Genomic DNA, 18,248 nt, shown 5'->3' with positions numbered 1-18,248 from the left:
TAATATATCTCATCTCCATCACCGGTCAGGCATGTAGGTATATAATATGATGTTATATAATGCGGGGCCAGCCGTTTGACGCACCTCTTCGCGGGTATTTACACGCCAAAATTATTATTACACGTATCCGCTGTATGCGATATTTTATTTTTCGTGTATATTATTTGTGACGTGACGCCTATCCTAATTGCGAGGGCGTCGTACGTATGTGCGCGAATAAAATTATAATAAATTATGTACTTGCGATTTTTTTTCGTCTTTGCATCATTGAATTCGGCGCGTTCAAATGGATTGTGCCCAAAAAGTAAAATCGATGTAAAATATTTTTTTTTTCCATCAAAGCTAATTATACTGCCGTGGGTTGCTAGGTAGGTGGGTCGGACCCGTTTCGCCCAAAATCGACCTTTCACGTTTTTCCCAGACACCCGTTTCGACTAAAGGCGTTTTATTCGTCTTTAAATTAAGTGGAAAATGGTTATTAAACAATATAATATAATTGTTTTTTTGTTTAAATGCTGTTATTTTTATCACCTCAAAAAGTTATGAGTCATAACTCATGACAGACACAAAAATAAAAAAGACTAATTTTTAAAAATCAATATCTCATGATTGGGGTCAGTGGCGTGGTGGACTATAAATATTCCAGAGGCAACCCCCCATATAGATGACCCACCCCACATGTATTTGCATGTAAATAAGTACAATCCTTGATACCCACCCCCCAATATTTGAAAAATCCCAGTGGCAATTGCCTCTGAAATTACTCTGCCACGCCACTGATTGGGGTAAAAAGGTGCATTCTAAATAAATTAATAAAAGTAAGAAACTAATAACTGTGCCGTAACACACCGATGGCCAATATGAATTTCTGAATAAAACGGTCGTACTGTTTGTACTAGCTGCAGCTGTAGTATATTCAATAATTCGATGTTGACATCATATCAGTATTTTACTTGTATTAACGTATCACGTATCTATTAGTCATATATTTGTACTAAACTAAAGTAAAACCACACCTGAAAGCAGCACCTGATGTGTTGTTAACTAATTAATTTATATCAGTATATCACTATACTTCTATAATACTCAAACGAACACAAATACAAAAAATACCTACTTTATCTTATATTTCCACCAGAACTTCATTAAATATGTTTATTGGAAATATTTTTACCATGTTTGGTAAGTTTGGTTATCAAAATTTTTATAGAAGAAAAACGAAAATCAGATCTTGACTAATTATGGGAAAATGTAATATAATTGTTCTATAATGATATAATTTATAAATTCGAAGAAGTGTAGCTGATGCCGTGATCGACTCGTTAACTGGTCCACTAATCACTACTATACCCTGCCATGAAGTGATATTATTGCATAGGTTCTTCAAACAAGCCAACCATGTGACCTATGTAGGTACCCCTGTCCCCTACATTGTGCTTATTGTAAATATTTCTCTTACAGATTGTAAAAATTAAATAAGTATGTTAAAAAATAAATAAATCCGAAGAGCTAGGTTTAGATGAATTCAAGTTACCTAAACAAAGAAAAATTCGAAAACGTTTGATTGAAGAGAGTCAAGAATGTTATTTTGTGTCAGATGAAGAGCAATATAAAGCACTGTTTTTTAATGAGTTGATATCATGTTATCTGCTGCAGACTGCTCCACATAAGAAATTTCAAAGTATTATAATTGAACTTTGAAAATCTCGCAAAAGTAGGAAACTTTATAGTAGATCCTAAAAAAATAAATACATATATTATAACTGACCCAGGTATACTATAAGTTGTTTATAATGACCAAAACGATTCTGTACATAGATTATAAAGAAAAATAGTACAAATCTAATCTAATACGTATCGTGTGTTAGTGCGTTACAGTGAAATATACGCGCTAAGGTGTTGTCGTAATCCATATTTATGTAGGTACTAATTAGGTAGGTTCTTTAGGTACATTATTGAATTATGTCTTTGTGTACGCCGTATGGGCACGTTTTCTACATTTTATTTAGTTAAAAAAAAGTTAATCGAAAATTAAAACAATAACGAACAAAGCATCGTGAAAAGTTAAAATTATACTTTTTAATCGTATGTAAATTATTAAATAATAAATTTGTAATTATGGAATTGTCAGGTTTTTATTTACATTTTATCATAACCTACTCGTGAGTAGCAAAAATAAATCATATTTTGAATAAATTGCCTCGAGTAATACAAAATCCTCTTTAAACCAGCGGATTCATCGTGAATGAATAATTTAACAATATAAGTCGAAATTTTGACCTTGGGGTGCCAGGGTAACACACCTTAAATAAATTATCGCTGAATTTTTAAGCGTTGGACCTCGAGATATTGATTTAGATTTACTGTAAAAGTAGATTTTGATTTTGTTTTATTTTTCAGTAGTCGTTACCATCGCCGTTATAAATTTTCGATAAATAATTTATTTTCGGTGTAATATTATCTAAATATTATAATATTGTGATTTGTCATTATTACTGACAGTTTAATTAATGAGATTAGAATGGTGGAAGGTGGAATAGCGAAATCTACTCATACGAAAAAAAATTAAATAAAAGACCGTGTCCCTTATTTTGTTATGAACTTTTTTTTTGTATACCTAGTTAGTTTGGAAAAGATATTACTATTTTAAATATATTTCAGATTGTTTTTAGTTTTTATAATACAGATTAAATAAAATAGGTACGGGAATAAATTTTATTCTCGACGTCTCCTCGACCTTAACACTCATACGTCCCCACTGGAGATACTGGAGAGTGGAGATGAGAGCCTACTGTTATTTTGGAATTAAACTTCCGATATTCTGTGATCAATAAATTCTTGTTAAAAATATGGTATTACGTATTGTTTTATTGCATACGTTTGATGAATTTCACTGAGCCATAGTTTTTTAAAAATTATTTAAACACAACCATAAATAGTATTGTGTGGTTTGCTGTAGTGTAAATCAAATAATATATAGGTACCTGCACCAAATAATAATTATTCATTATTTAGTATTTATTATGTGTTGATACGAAAATGTTTTACCTTTTAAGCATGTACCTATAATAATATTTATATTCACATACCTAAATATGTATATAATATGTATGTTGTTTTATGTTTTGAAAATCTACGTCCTATACAAAATTATTGTTAAAACATTCGTCACAACACGCAGACCGTGATGTGCTAACTATTAAGCTATTAAGTTAAAAAAAAATTCATTGACATAAGTCATAAATATACAAACTATGACAAATAACTTATGTGTCATTAGGTAGGGGAGACCCAGGCAATTGAATATGTTAAGTTTAGAACCAAAAAATTACATCAAAAAGTGTTTTTAAATTTAATTCAATAATAAAGAACTTTTATCGACTATCTTAATTTAAGAACCTATAACTTGGAATCTATATAATAATATAACCCTCAGCAAGCATTTTTTTTTTTTAATTTAAACTATTCATTTATAAATACTAATTTATTAACATTTAAGCTATTTAACTAACTAATTAGTTATTTAAAAAAAATAAAAATAACACAATAGGTAAAACATGATTTTCGAACAAATAAAAATAACTTTAATCCTTCACAAACAATATTCGCATTAAGATCATATAAAATCTTTTTTTGTTATTTTAACGTGTACAAACATCGTCATTTTGAAATTTATTGAAAATCAAAAGCATCTATACGGTTATTAGTTTTGAGTTACACCAAACAACTAAATTCGTAATAAGTAAAAATAATAACCGACAAAAATGTATAAATAATATATTTGACTATAATTAATCATAATTCTAGTACCTAATACTGGTACTTGAGTTAATATGTATATTTTGTATACGTCAAGCAGTCATGCAGTTATACAGATGACACGTTTTTTTTTTATTTACGATAACAAAATTTATTTATATGATAAAATATGTGTCAGGTGTTCGGAATGACCTACAAAAATTACAATCTCGACATTCGTTCTTATCAATCTGGATAACAATTAATAAAATACACCAACTAAAGTTTGGTTTTACACTTGGCAATATTTATATTTTAAAGCATTTATAAACAAAGCGCTTCAGTTGATATGGAATGAGATAAAAGTATCCTTGGCAAGTATATTACTTGGACATGTGAAAATATGAACTATTTAGAGTTCGCACTATTATACGTATTATAATAAACTCGTTTAGATTAAAATTATAGTGACATCAATCACGCATTCACGTCCTTCGATATTATCTTGAAAATAAACTATAGGTATTTAACAATAGACGTTACGTTTTATCATTACTATTCAAACCATTCAAACAATCGATCACAAAACCGATTTTGACACGATAGTTGTTATTTGAAATTAATGTTTTATTCTTATTTTTAAATTTAAATGAAGAAATAATTATCCTAAATAAAATGTTAAAATAATTTCCATAAGAAGCTTGTTCGAAATTGCCGCCGTTTTTATCGCGACTTTGGCAACCGGTCCGCGAGACGGCGCATCGCGCGACCCGTGGACACCGGACTCCAGCCGTCGCCGCCGGCGACCTAGACCCTCTCTCTTTGCCGTACGCTCCACGCGAGCAGACCGTGTGTCCGTCACGTCGGCCGTTTTTTTTGGTGCCGCTTAGCCACAATCTCGTGGTGCGGGTGTTGCCGTCGCCTTTCTCGCACGAGTCGCTCGCCTCGTCGAATTCGCTGTCGCGTTACGTAGCGCATTTTGTGTACTCGACGCCGTTGTTACCGTTTTCGACGTCGAGAAGTATAGCCGTGCGTTGTTTATCCGTCGCGCGACCATTGTTTGTGTCGCGTGCTCGTCGCCAGTGTCCGCGCATATTATTATTATTGTTTCAATCGCGCGAGCCGGCCGTAAGTGCATACGCGCACATTATATTAGCATTTAGCTCGTGTATTATTTGCCGCGAGTGGCCGCCGGTTTCGTGCATCAGTGTCGCGTATGTTAATATATCCGTAATTATTACGCAACATCGCCGTTGTCGCCGGTGCGTACAAGTTACGTAATCCGGTCTTGCGATTCGGCATTACCTCGTCATTGGTTGACGCCGCCCGGCTGTTGTTGCTGATCATCGCGGCCGTCACCCCCCGTTCACCTGCGTGCCATCGACGTCGCTCCAGCCGCAGCTGATAGCAGCCACCGTCGCCGCCGATACCGTTGCCCTGCCGCGGCGTATGTGCCGTCCGGTAATCAGGATTATTATCATTGTTGCTATTATTATTGTTTTGTATATTATTATTATTGTCTTGAGTCGCGCTCGGGAAGAGACGTCTTCACCGGCCGACGTATGCACTCTAGTCGTGCCGTTTAATATACTGTTACCTTATTATTCTTTATATATACACGTATTGTCATTTACACATTATTGGTCACCTATCCCGTCCAAATTTGAACACCATATTTTTTTTAAGTAGTCGTCCGGCCAAATGCTAGTAAATAGCCGGCGGCCCAAACATTTGGTAGCAGAGCGTGGTTTGTATATATATATATATTACTAATTGTGGTGTTCACGTTTGGATTGGGTTCGTGACAGTTTGGGTAGGACCATTGTCCCGGTTAGGTATTGTAAGTTAGTGCTGCTAAATCGAGTGTTCGCCCCGTGGGTTACGCGCGCGCACCTTTAGCTTGCGTCCGTCCGAGCTCGTAACTAGCCGTGCCATGGCTGCTCCGGAGGACATGGAGCGTGATAAGCGCGCGAGAGATAGGGCATTGGCCAAACGAGAATCGTACGTCGCTCGTATTAAGGCTATTCACGAGACGGCTCGATTGGCTTGTGATGATGCAACTATAGCGCCGCAGCTGCTTGCGGCTTCCGCCAGGCTGAATAATTTGGTAGACGGGTTCGAAATTGAGGAAGATGCGGTGTTCGACGCGTATTGTGCTCTCGGTATGTTGCACGAGTATACGAGTGACCGTGTCGTCGAAGTAAACATTTGGATAGATTATATCCGGTCTATCGTGTCTAAATATCAGGTTCAACCTGCGCCGCCGTTAGGATCCGCCGACGCAAGTGAACATCACGTTACACAAACCCGCGTTTTCCGCAGATTGCCTGAAATTCCGTTACCTCAATTCGACGGTGATATACACAAGTGGCCTGCATTCCGTGATCAGTTTCTCGCGATCGTGTCGCAATTTCCGGACATACCTGATATCGAGCGTTTCTATCATTTGCGCAGCTGCATTCACGGGAGCGCTGCCGACGTTATCCGTGGCATACTGGTTTCGGGTGCCACATTCGCCGTTGCCTGGGCCGCATTAGTATCGCGCTACGACAAGCCGCGTTTAGTCGCGGGATCGTTCGTCGACAAATTACTACAAGTGCCTGTGTCGTCCGTGGATAGTCTGTCGGACTTGAATAAATTTATGTCAGTGTTCGGTGAAGGTATCTCAGTTCTCACCGCGTTACAAGTCCCAGACTTAGGCGATTTTATTTTATTTTCATTGGCCTCACGGTGCCTATCGTCGTCGTGTCGCACGTTGTTCGAGTCGGAAACGACACGTGATTTCCCTACGGTGGACGACTTGTTTACGTTTATTAAAAACCGTATCGCTATTCTCGAACGCGTACAGGGCGTCGCCGGTAAACAGGCCGCACTCGCGCCTCGTCCTAAGGACCGACCGTCTGCGTCGTCAAAATGGTCGCGCAAAGTTGATCGACCATCGCCGACATCATTGGTCTCGGCTGTACAAGCACCGGCGCCGTCGCCGCACATATTGCTATGTCAATACTGTAATAATCCACACGCGCTCGACGTGTGCCGTAAATTTCGTTCCCTGTCCGCGGATGAACGCGCGAAGTGGGCGCGTGGTAAACGTATATGTTTTTCGTGTCTCAGTCCCGGTCATTGGGCACCTAGTTGTAAGACGCCCGCCAAATGTACAATTTGTCCACGTCATCATCACAGTTTGTTACCCTGTTTGTCACATTCAACGACTAAGGACGTCACGCCGGCTACGGAGGTGGAATCGCCTGCCGCTCCTACATCGTTATTATCCGGGCTTGGATCTCCATCCGTCGTGCTTGGCACGGCGTTGGTACATATACGCGATCGTTCTGGTAGCTTCCAAGTGGCCCGTGCGTTGATTGATTCGGCGTCACAAATAAATGCAATTTCACTGCCGTGCGCGAAGCGGCTAGGTCTCCGTTGGTCGACGTGGTCGGCTCCGGTGTCGGGTTTAGCCGGTGTGCCGGTAGTTACGGTGCAAGGTCGAGTTGACTGCCATGTTGTGCCACGCTACTCGTCCGATCCAATTTTAGCGTTCGAGTCATGGGTTCTACCGTCTATAACCGGTGACCTCCCGCGGCAGTCGTTGGAACCGTCCGTACGCGATAAGTTTTCGCACTTAGCGTTGGCAGACCCGAATTTCCATATCGCTGCGCCGGTTGACCTATTATTAGGCGCAGACCTGTTTTCATCCATTATCGACGGGCGTCAGGTTGTTGCAAATAAGTCGTTGCCGGCCGCGTTCAGTTCATGCTTCGGGTGGATCCTTATTGGTTCAGTGTCGCCGTCGGATGTATCGACCCCGCAAACAACCGCCGTGTCATTACTCACGTCCGTGGAACAATTAATCGACCGTTTTTGGCATGTCGAAGAGCCCGACTCATCCCCGTTGAAGTTTACTGACGCCGGCAAATGCGAAGTCGTATTCCGTGATAATTTTGTCCGTGACGAGTCCGGCCGTTTTTCGGTTCCGTTGCCGTTTCGTGTGCCATTCAATGATAAGTTATTTCCCGGGTCCCGGGCGGTCGCAATCAAACGGTTCGAGCATCTCGAGCGTAAGTTAAGCTCGAACGATCGACTGCGCACGAAGTATAACGATTTTATGTCGGAATATCTGTCACTAGGACACATGTCAGTGGCGTCCACTCATGGCCGTTATTTTATTCCACATCATGCCGTGTGTGGCGCCGATGAAAAATTCCGCGTAGTGTTCGACGCGTCCGCTTCGGTTGCTGATGGATCGTCACTAAATACATCGTTATTCCCGGGTCCGAAGTTACAACGGGACATCGTGGATGTGCTAACGTGTTTTCGTTTGTTCCGTCACGCGTTTACGACCGATATTTGTAAAATGTACAGACAGATTATGGTCCTTCCGCAATATCGTGCGTATCAACATATTCTGTGGCGACCGTCCCCGCATATGGAGCTCGTCGAGTACGAGTTGAATACCGTAACGTACGGCGTAAATTGTGCGCCGTTTCTCGCTCTACGCGTACTGCAAGAGGTCGCTGAAGTCGATTGTCGAAATTCTACCAGATCATGCGACGCGTTGCGTCATCAAACGTACGTCGACGACATTTGTTACGGTGCCGATACCGCGGTCGAGGCGCTTAGCGTTCAGGCGGAATTGATATCCGTCCTCGCTGGTGCGGGGTTCGAGTTGCGCAAGTGGTCCAGCAACACCGCCGCCGTCCTACACGCTGTTCCGGACGAGTTCCGGGTGGTAAAATCGACAACGTTTGCCGGTGATGAGGGCGCTGATACCAAGGTTCTCGGTTTGTCGTGGTATACAGACGGCGATTATTTCGGTTGTGAACCTCGCATAGATGACGCAATTGTATTTACCAAGCGCGGCATTTTGTCATTAACAGCACGTTTTTTCGACCCGTTAGGTTTGTTTGCGCCGTCCATCTTCCTTGCCAAGCATATTATGCAACGCACATGGCAGTCCGAGTGTACGTGGGACCAGCGTTTGCCTACCGATATCCGCGCAGATTGGTCGCAGTTCGTCGACGAACTACCCGCGTTAGCCAACGTGCGTGTTCCGCGCTATTTAAATACAACCGCCGGAGCTCAGTGTTCGTTGTATGGATTCTGCGACGCGTCGCAACGCGGCTATGCCGCGGTAGTGTTTTTGCGCACCCATGATGCCCCACGCGCATCGTCGGTCATGTTGGTCGGTTCCAAGACCAAATTGGCGCCGCTTAAACCGTTATCGATTCCGAGGCTCGAGCTGAATGCCGCCGTATTATTATCGCGCTGGATGAGCCGAATATTTTTATTATTAAATACGCGCATCGACATCATTGACATGTGTGCCTGGACGGATTCGTCGATTGTATTGTCATGGTTAACAGTGCCCCACGACACGTTCAAGCAATATGTGTCGAACCGTGTTCACCAGGTACAAACGTTGTTACCAAGTTGTCAATGGCGTCACGTCAGCTCGGAGATGAACCCAGCTGATTGTGCGTCCCGTGGGTTGATGCCGTCTGAGTTGCCGCACCACAAGTTATATTGGCAAGGGCCCGACTTTCTCCGAGACCCTCCACATGAATGGGGGAGCGACATCGCGCGTTTGTCCGTTGCGGAATTGCCTGAAGTAAAATCCATGGCCCCCGCAGTTTGTCTTGCCGCACCTACAGTCGAATGGTTCACGCGTTTCTCGTCGTACGACGAACTTATACGTGTGGTCGCGCGTGTGCGCCGTTTTATCGATATTTGTCGCCGACGTCCCGTCGAGAGATCGACTGCGCTTACTCGAGTGGAGCTCAACGGTGCAACTCGTGCGGTAATCGCTGCGTCTCAACGTGTCACATTTCCGACATTAGTCAGCGATTTGCAGAAATTACGTCGCTTAGCTTCCAAGCCGTTGGCACGGCTGTGTCCGTTCGTCGACTCCGAAGGTATAATCCGCGTCGGTGGACGCCTACGTCATTCAGAGTTGCCGTACGATTGTCGACATCCAATTTTGTTAGCTAAAGGCTCGTACCTCGCGCTGTTAGTGTGTCGCCACTGGCACAAAGTCACTGGTCATTCGGGACCACGTGTAATGACTTCATTGATACACCGGCAATTTTGGATTGTGTCGCTGCGTTCCGTTATCCATTCCGTCGTTAGTCAATGCACACGTTGCGTGCGCCTCCGTGCGTCTATCCCCACGCCGGTCATGGCGGATTTACCAGAAGCACGGGTGTCGCAATGTCGTCCGTTTTCCAGTGTCGGCGTTGATTATGCCGGGCCTATAGCTATGCGCGAAAATAAACTACGAAAATCTAGGACGTACAAGGCATATATAGCAGTATTCGTATGTATGAGCGTCAAAGCCGTCCACTTAGAACTCGTATCGGATTTGTCCACTTCGGCCTTTCTCGCCGCCTTTGACCGTTTCGTCGCTCGACGCGGCCTGCCTACGACGGTCTATTCCGACTGTGGGACAAATTTTGTTGGTGCCGACAGACAATTGCGTCAGCTGATTAATGGCCCCGCCGCACAATCAATAATCACGTCGGGGAAGTCCTATTGCGATTGGAAGTTTAATCCCCCCAGTGCACCGCACTTTGGAGGGTTGTGGGAGGCCGCAGTACGCTCAGCTAAACGTCTGCTCGTTCGGATTATGGGTGTCCATACGTTCACTTATGAAGAATTCACCACAGTATTATGTCGAGTTGAAGCTGTGCTGAACTCACGTCCCATCACTCCAGTGTCGACCGACCCCCACGACCTCGACTGCCTAACGCCGGGCCATTTTTTGATAGGCCAGCCGCTGTTAGCGCTCCCGCCGCGTACTACTGAGTGTCCGGACCGCCCGCTCACGGACCGTTGGAAGCTGCTGGACCATTGCCACCAACACTTCTGGCGCCGTTGGTCTACCGAGTACCTGCACACGCTGCAAGAGCGAAGCAAATGGGCTCACGGTCAACCCAATATTGAAGCCGGCCAGATGGTCACCATCCGAGATAACCTAGCCCCTCCCTTGGAATGGCGACTTGGACGAATACTCGAGGTATTGCCGGGTAAGGATGGCGTGGTAAGGGTCGCGCGCGTTTTAACCTCGCGCGGTGTTGTCATTCGTCCTGCAGCTAAGCTCGTTTTATTACCTGGTAATGGTACAGGTCCCCGTGATTGATTAGGCTTATTTGCAATATTGCCTACTATTAAATTATTTTATATTCGTTTATTTGCAATTATTATTTTTTATTATGTTAAATTCTTATTCGCTTTACCTATTGGTTTGCGGTATTCCTTTTATTATACTATGTTATGTTGCAATTTGTGCAATTATTATTATTATTATGTACCTTGTATAATTATTATCATGTTACTGTGTCCCTTTTCACATTTTGGTACAATTACTATTTGTTATAATATATTTAATTTGTTTATGTTTTATTTACATTTATATTTTTTTGTTATTTTTCGGCCTTTCAATTTATATAAAATAGGTATTAGTGTCGGCGGCTTTCAAAGCAGATGTGATGCTGCGCCTCCCATGGGGGAGTATGTTCGAAATTGCCGCCGTTTTTATCGCGACTTTGGCAACCGGTCCGCGAGACGGCGCATCGCGCGACCCGTGGACACCGGACTCCAGCCGTCGCCGCCGGCGACCTAGACCCTCTCTCTTTGCCGTACGCTCCACGCGAGCAGACCGTGTGTCCGTCACGTCGGCCGTTTTTTTTGGTGCCGCTTAGCCACAATCTCGTGGTGCGGGTGTTGCCGTCGCCTTTCTCGCACGAGTCGCTCGCCTCGTCGAATTCGCTGTCGCGTTACGTAGCGCATTTTGTGTACTCGACGCCTTTGTTACCGTTTTCGACGTCGAGAAGTATAGCCGTGCGTTGTTTATCCGTCGCGCGACCATTGTTTGTGTCGCGTGCTCGTCGCCAGTGTCCGCGCATATTATTATTATTGTTTCAATCGCGCGAGCCGGCCGTAAGTGCATACGCGCACATTATATTAGCATTTAGCTCGTGTATTATTTGCCGCGAGTGGCCGCCGGTTTCGTGCATCAGTGTCGCGTATGTTAATATATCCGTAATTATTACGCAACATCGCCGTTGTCGCCGGTGCGTACAAGTTACGTAATCCGGTCTTGCGATTCGGCATTACCTCGTCATTGGTTGACGCCGCCCGGCTGTTGTTGCTGATCATCGCGGCCGTCACCCCCCGTTCACCTGCGTGCCATCGACGTCGCTCCAGCCGCAGCTGATAGCAGCCACCGTCGCCGCCGATACCGTTGCCCTGCCGCGGCGTATGTGCCGTCCGGTAATCAGGATTATTATCATTGTTGCTATTATTATTGTTTTGTATATTATTATTATTGTCTTGAGTCGCGCTCGGGAAGAGACGTCTTCACCGGCCGACGTATGCACTCTAGTCGTGCCGTTTAATATACTGTTACCTTATTATTCTTTATATATACACGTATTGTCATTTACACATTATTGGTCACCTATCCCGTCCAAATTTGAACACCATATTTTTTTTAAGTAGTCGTCCGGCCAAATGCTAGTAAATAGCCGGCGGCCCAAACAAAGCTAATAAATAATAATAGGGTAGGTGCCTGTAGGTATTAAATTCAAGTACCTACATAATATCATTAATTACACATAATGATACCATAACCCGAGTCCCAAAAATATTGAATTGAGTCTCATTTGAGAGACTCAAATATCGTTAAATTGTTTGAGTTGAGTCCTTTCATATGACTAATTTTTTTTTTAAACTTATTATTTTTTCGTCACACTTTTAAGATTGTGTTTATTGCAATTTGGTAAAATCAAATAATTAGGAGATAATTAAAATAATATATACTTACACGCTACACGAGTCTTATAAGTTTACCAACTTCGTCCTTTAACATTTAATGAAATACAAATAGGTACCTATATTTTTTAAAATCGTTTTTTCCTGTTTTTTACTTGATGTACACTTCATGGTTTAACGTTTAAAATCGTGTGTTCAAGAAGTATTCGATACAAGTATAATGGTAAATTTGTAAGTAGGTACGCCGAAAAGGAACGAATATATACCACTTAAGCGAATAACGATACCTACTACCTAGATACATATTTTGTAACACCAATCGGCATTCACGTGACAAGTAATAAAAAAAAATGAAAATATACTGAACTCAATTCAAACATATTAAGAAGATAAACTGGACTCAATATATTCACACACTTAAAGTCCCAAGACTCAATTCAAATGGTATCCGATAATGGTAATCATATAATACCTATACCTACTATATTATATATATTTATACAGATAATAGATCATATTTGATCAAAATCTACCAGCGGATTAGCCGGATTAGGGTATCGTTTATTTGTAACCATAAATGAGAAAATGTTATTCATATTTGAGGATTTGACCTAACATAATATTATTATATATTTTATGTTGTCTCACAGTACCCGACTAAATAATGTGAGGATCAGTGCGTATAGTACTACCAATTTCAGCAAAGCTACATTTTTTAACATTTTATAACTATATCCAGTTGAGGTTGTAAAATAAATCTAGGTTGATTATAGTCTTAGATAATCTAGCTTTTTTTCTATTCTAGAGGTTCTGAAGTTTTTTATTGTTAATCTAATTTAATACTGCAAAGAAATGGTATGGTTAATGGTTAATCATACATATTATATTCTAACCAATGATATAAATATACCTAAATGTGAAACAAGTTTTTTTTCTAATAACTAATTTCATAAACTATACTGGACCAATTTTCATAAAAGTTACATTAATAGATTCCTTGAACCTTGGAGTGTGGGTTAAGGGTTAAGTTTTTATTCAAATCATAAAAATTCAATATTTGTATTGTTTATATAATATAATGTTGCCATTAGTCACAGAAATAAAATTTAAAAAAAAAACTAATTAGTGTGACTATAGACGGTTCCGCGTTGTTATCGGATTTTTTTAAATAAATAAAAATAATATTTAATTTAACGTCTATTATTCAAGTGCCTTGTATTTAAAGTTTATATGCTCGATTAATACTCGACCGATTTTGACAAAGCTTTAGAGTTTGTACTTAGGGATATCAAAGCAATTTGTAAGTGTCGTTTGAACCACTATTACCAGTCAACCAAGTATACCTAATTCCATCTAGGTCGAATTAGTTCGCAAAGCAATAGTTACACCAATAATAATGTGCTGCCGTGAAATAGAGGTACCTAGATATTATAACCGAGATATACCGATACGTTATTTTATTCATTTTTTCCCGGATGAAGTCAGGCGATACACCTATAAAAGCTAGTAATAAGTAATAAAAAACTTAAAACATATACATAATAGTATACAAATTAATTTTACATTGAGAAGTCGGAAAAAATGTTGGTAGTTTTGGGTGGGAGGAGGATACTTTACGGTTTATATAACCCCTACGATTGACGTATGCCTGGATATCTCTTTGGTTCGTATACATAATATACGACGGGCCACAATATATAATAATAATAATAATACATGTATAGCGATGTAAATATTATTATTATCATTATTGTGTTTATATATATAACGATGAACCGCACACAAATAAAAGAAAACCGTCTCATCTTTACGCGCATATACTATAACATTGTATGTTTAATGTTTATTTTTAAAAACAAGATGAGACGCGCGAGACGAGACAACTCGGTCACCGCCAATGCGTTACGCGAATAAAAACATAATAAGAGAATATTATGTGCACATTGCAGTATATTATACAAATTACAAGGCGATTTTTTAACAAAATATATCATACATTTCCTTGGACAAATTTCAATTTTTCTGCTAAGATTATATTTCTTATAACAGCGAGCAACATACTATAATATATAAAAACATTCACTAAGTATAAGTTTACATACTTGGTTTTATCATCGTATTTTTTTCTTTCTAATGGCTAACGATAGTGGGTACGATTATTTTTAACATACAACTCTGGACATTTCTATTTCTATAATAATATAGTGTGTAGGTACTGCACTACCTACTGCAAATGATAAATACCGAACAACATATATTATAGGCGCAATTTCAATAACTTGGGTGGGCCGCTACCACCGTTCAGTATAGGAACAATAGTAACCGTCGTCGAACGATTCACGCGCTCGCCAGAGAATAGTGCGACCTATCGAGAATATTATAATATGTCGGCCTAATACGCAGTGGCATAGCTAATGACAACGAACTGGATAGCACGGTTCAGCGTGCCCGGCGTAATCAACTCCGACCAAGGCTGACAGTTCGAGTACGATCTGTTCAAATCACCTTTAGAATTCAGCACATTCGAACATCACCGAATCGCCTTCAGGCCAACGGGACGTTACAACGTTTTTCACCGCACACGAATCGCCACAGTGGTCAGTCAAGCTCCAGCTGAGTTGCCGCCAACGGCACCACGCTCAAACTCCCTAGGCGAGTATTTTCACCCCACTCAACCCGAGCTGGTAGCTGCGTCGCGAGACTTCACGAGACAGCTCCGATCCACCCCAGGTACGAATCACGATACTCATCGCACTACGTTCGGATCGACACGGTCAGATCACCGCTTCAGCCTCGTTACGTGGGCACATTCTTCTTACTCGAACGACGGGAGAAGACGTACAAGGTTACGCGACGCGACCTGTCCGCGGCTTGGATTTCCGTCGATCGTCTCATACCAGCATTCATCGCACGAGAGGATCCATTTGCCGACCAAACGTACGCAGTACAATCCGTCAACGTCAAATCAACTTTGTTGTTGTTGTATTTGTTCTCGCGAACAGTCCCGAATTGTATTCACGCATTATAATATAATAATAATCGATTGATCTCACATTCGCTCCCCTCCCCTCTACGCCCCGCTTGCTCATTGCACCTGTCGGCTGTCGGACTTAACCTAACTGACCGTTGCGCGCACGGCACACGACGGCTCTTTCTCAATCGCTACCGATCTCGCGCACACGTCTATCGCATACGACGAAGTGCATATGAAAAAAGCGCGGGTCAGTCAGTTGGAGGTAGTGCCGTGGAGGCCGACCCGCGATCGGTACGAGCGGTATACAAATAAAATGGAGGAATGCACAGTTGATATTATGATGGTTAACGCGCTGATACCGCGGTTATAATATATGTAATGTTGAGGGTCATCGCACTAATCACCCTAAGAGCAAAAAAAAAAAAAACACCTACTAATTTATTGGGCTGCTTGGTGACTTCGTAGGTTGTAGGACACTTTGTACGGTCAGCTAAAAAAAATGAAAACAGCGGACAGTTTGTACTATTTCAGGTTATAATAATAATACACATCACACACATCATGTCACATGCTGTTTACACTTTTACAGATATAAATAATAATAATGATGATAATAATAATAATACAAATTATAGTTATGATAATAATTTATTGATGAATTTAAAAAAAAAATTAAAAGTAGTGCATATTATTTCAAGTAATTGTGCATTTGTTATTATTTTATTTCCATGTTGTGTACAGGCTTTGTTAATTGTTTTTTGTGTATTTCGGTTTTTGTTTTCTTATATTTTTGTTTAAATGACTAGCACATTCGTCCAATCGCAAGGATCTCAAAACACTCCAGAAACTTATTGAATGAAAACTGTTCCATCCTTCGCTAAAATTATTTGTCCTATGCGAATTATTAATCGTTTGGTGTCTGACATTCCAAATTTGAAGATTTCCAAATTACATCTTGTATGTTATATTGTACTGTGTCACCAAACTCTTGTCTCATACTGCAGTCGTACTGATAGCGATCACGATTCGCGATCTTAAGTTTTGAACAGTTTGATTTTATCTTATATATAAACTATATTTCCCAGTTTATTGATACCGTACAAAGTGTCCGTGATCGATTTTTATCAAATTATTTTCACCGTACAAAGTGTCCGCTGTATGATGCAACTCAAACAATAGATAGTACAAATTATCCGCGTTTACCGACTTCGTCGTGTGTTGCGTATGTAAATTTTCATCACATTTTAAATGTGGCACAGTTAAGTCAACTGATAAATGCCAATAATGCCATTGAATAGTTTTATCATCAGCTTGTTTGTGGATTGTAATATTTTAGATTTATACATAAAAATTATTTTTATATTTTGTGAAACTATGCTTTGTCGACAAATTGGGACTTTTTACATCTTTAATGGAGACCCTTTTCCGCGTCGGCGAAACGTGTAAGCATAGTCAGTGAATTGGGTGTCAGTGAATCGAACAGCCGACGAATCAGTATACCCACAACACGTCACGTAGTGGTGCGTAAAACATACCACCCTAAAGTCGTATTCGATGTGATCATATACGATATACCCGGTTATTTTTATCACGATTATGGCCATTGACCTTATCATACGAGGTACCAGGTACATTTATGAAAAAATCATAATACATATGGTAAACGTCCCTACCTAGTACCTATTAATATTTAATATAATTATAATAGGTGAATAGTAATAACAGTAATATAAATGAAAAACAAACCAATAAATATGATCGATGTACCTATACTAATAAGGCGGTGGCTGACAGTGATCTCAATAAAACGTGGCTACAGACTATAGTAGGTTTATGAGTTTTGTTGATCACACGAGAAGAAGAAGAAGAAGAAGACGACGACAGACTATAGTGGTTAATCGGTGTCTTTTTTATTACCTACACGACGAGCGCATGATGACAATAATTATAGTCATTAATATAAATTATTACATTAAAATGCAACCGACGGCTGTGCGACAGTGTACAACGCTAATATAACGGTGCGGTAACGCCACACTGACACGGCACACAACACTGGATTACGGTATAATGATGAGCATGTACCGTACACGCACTACACGTACAAAGGTAACGGCAGTGGCAGACGAGTCGATTTTCGATAACGCACGAGTGCACGACTTACAGACTGCGAAGATCAGCGGAAAACGAAAGACGTACTGGGCTCGCGTTTAATTTTTGCAATGGCGAGTAAGCCACGAGATTCGGTGGCACACACGGCCACACATGACAAAAGAACATCAAAATCCAAATGTATTATCATCCCGCTGCCCGTGAAAGGTATCAATCTTGAAGTCCTTCAAGAAATAACGAGTTGGCGTACGATATGGGTGGACCACGATTGCGCACTTTTTACCTTTTTATATTTGAGCAAACATAACACAATTGCGCACAAAAACTATTTTATTTGTTTATACCTACCTTGTTGTTATTAATACCTACCTTGTTGTTATTAATACCTTGTACCTATTACTACACAATACAATTACTACACGCATAAAAATCGTTAGTTGTTTTAACTCCAAATGCAGTTAATGTCCAATACATTTGAGCGTCGATTTTGACTTAGGACTCAATAAGTGTTAATTTAACTTCTATTCAACATGATTAAAACGACTAAAAATATATTGTTAAAATAATTACATTATTATGCTATATTAACATATCATAACGTAGTGAGATTAACTTTCATAATGTTGTAAATTGAGTTTTTAAATTCGTTTCAAAT

The 18,248-nt window shown here is 40.6% G+C and overlaps 1 protein-coding gene across 1 annotated transcript; it reads left to right on the top strand.

Annotated features, from left to right (window-relative positions):
- The first annotated feature begins 5,671 nt into the window (after positions 1 to 5,671).
- LOC107172573 (uncharacterized) lies at positions 5,672 to 10,873 on the top strand. Its single transcript, XM_089229505.1, has one exon. It carries the CDS (start codon positions 5,672 to 5,674, stop codon positions 10,871 to 10,873), a length of 5,202 nt encoding a protein of 1,733 aa, XP_089085631.1.
- The last annotated feature ends 7,375 nt before the right edge of the window (positions 10,874 to 18,248 follow it).

This window comes from Diuraphis noxia, unplaced genomic scaffold, assembly GCF_037042655.1.
Source record: "Diuraphis noxia isolate RWA-SAM2 unplaced genomic scaffold, SU_Dnox_SAM2 contig0005, whole genome shotgun sequence".
Classification (NCBI taxonomy): domain Eukaryota; kingdom Metazoa; phylum Arthropoda; class Insecta; order Hemiptera; family Aphididae; genus Diuraphis; species Diuraphis noxia.
The sequence above is the reverse complement of the archived record's forward strand: the minus strand, read 5'-3'. Positions and strand labels throughout refer to the sequence as shown.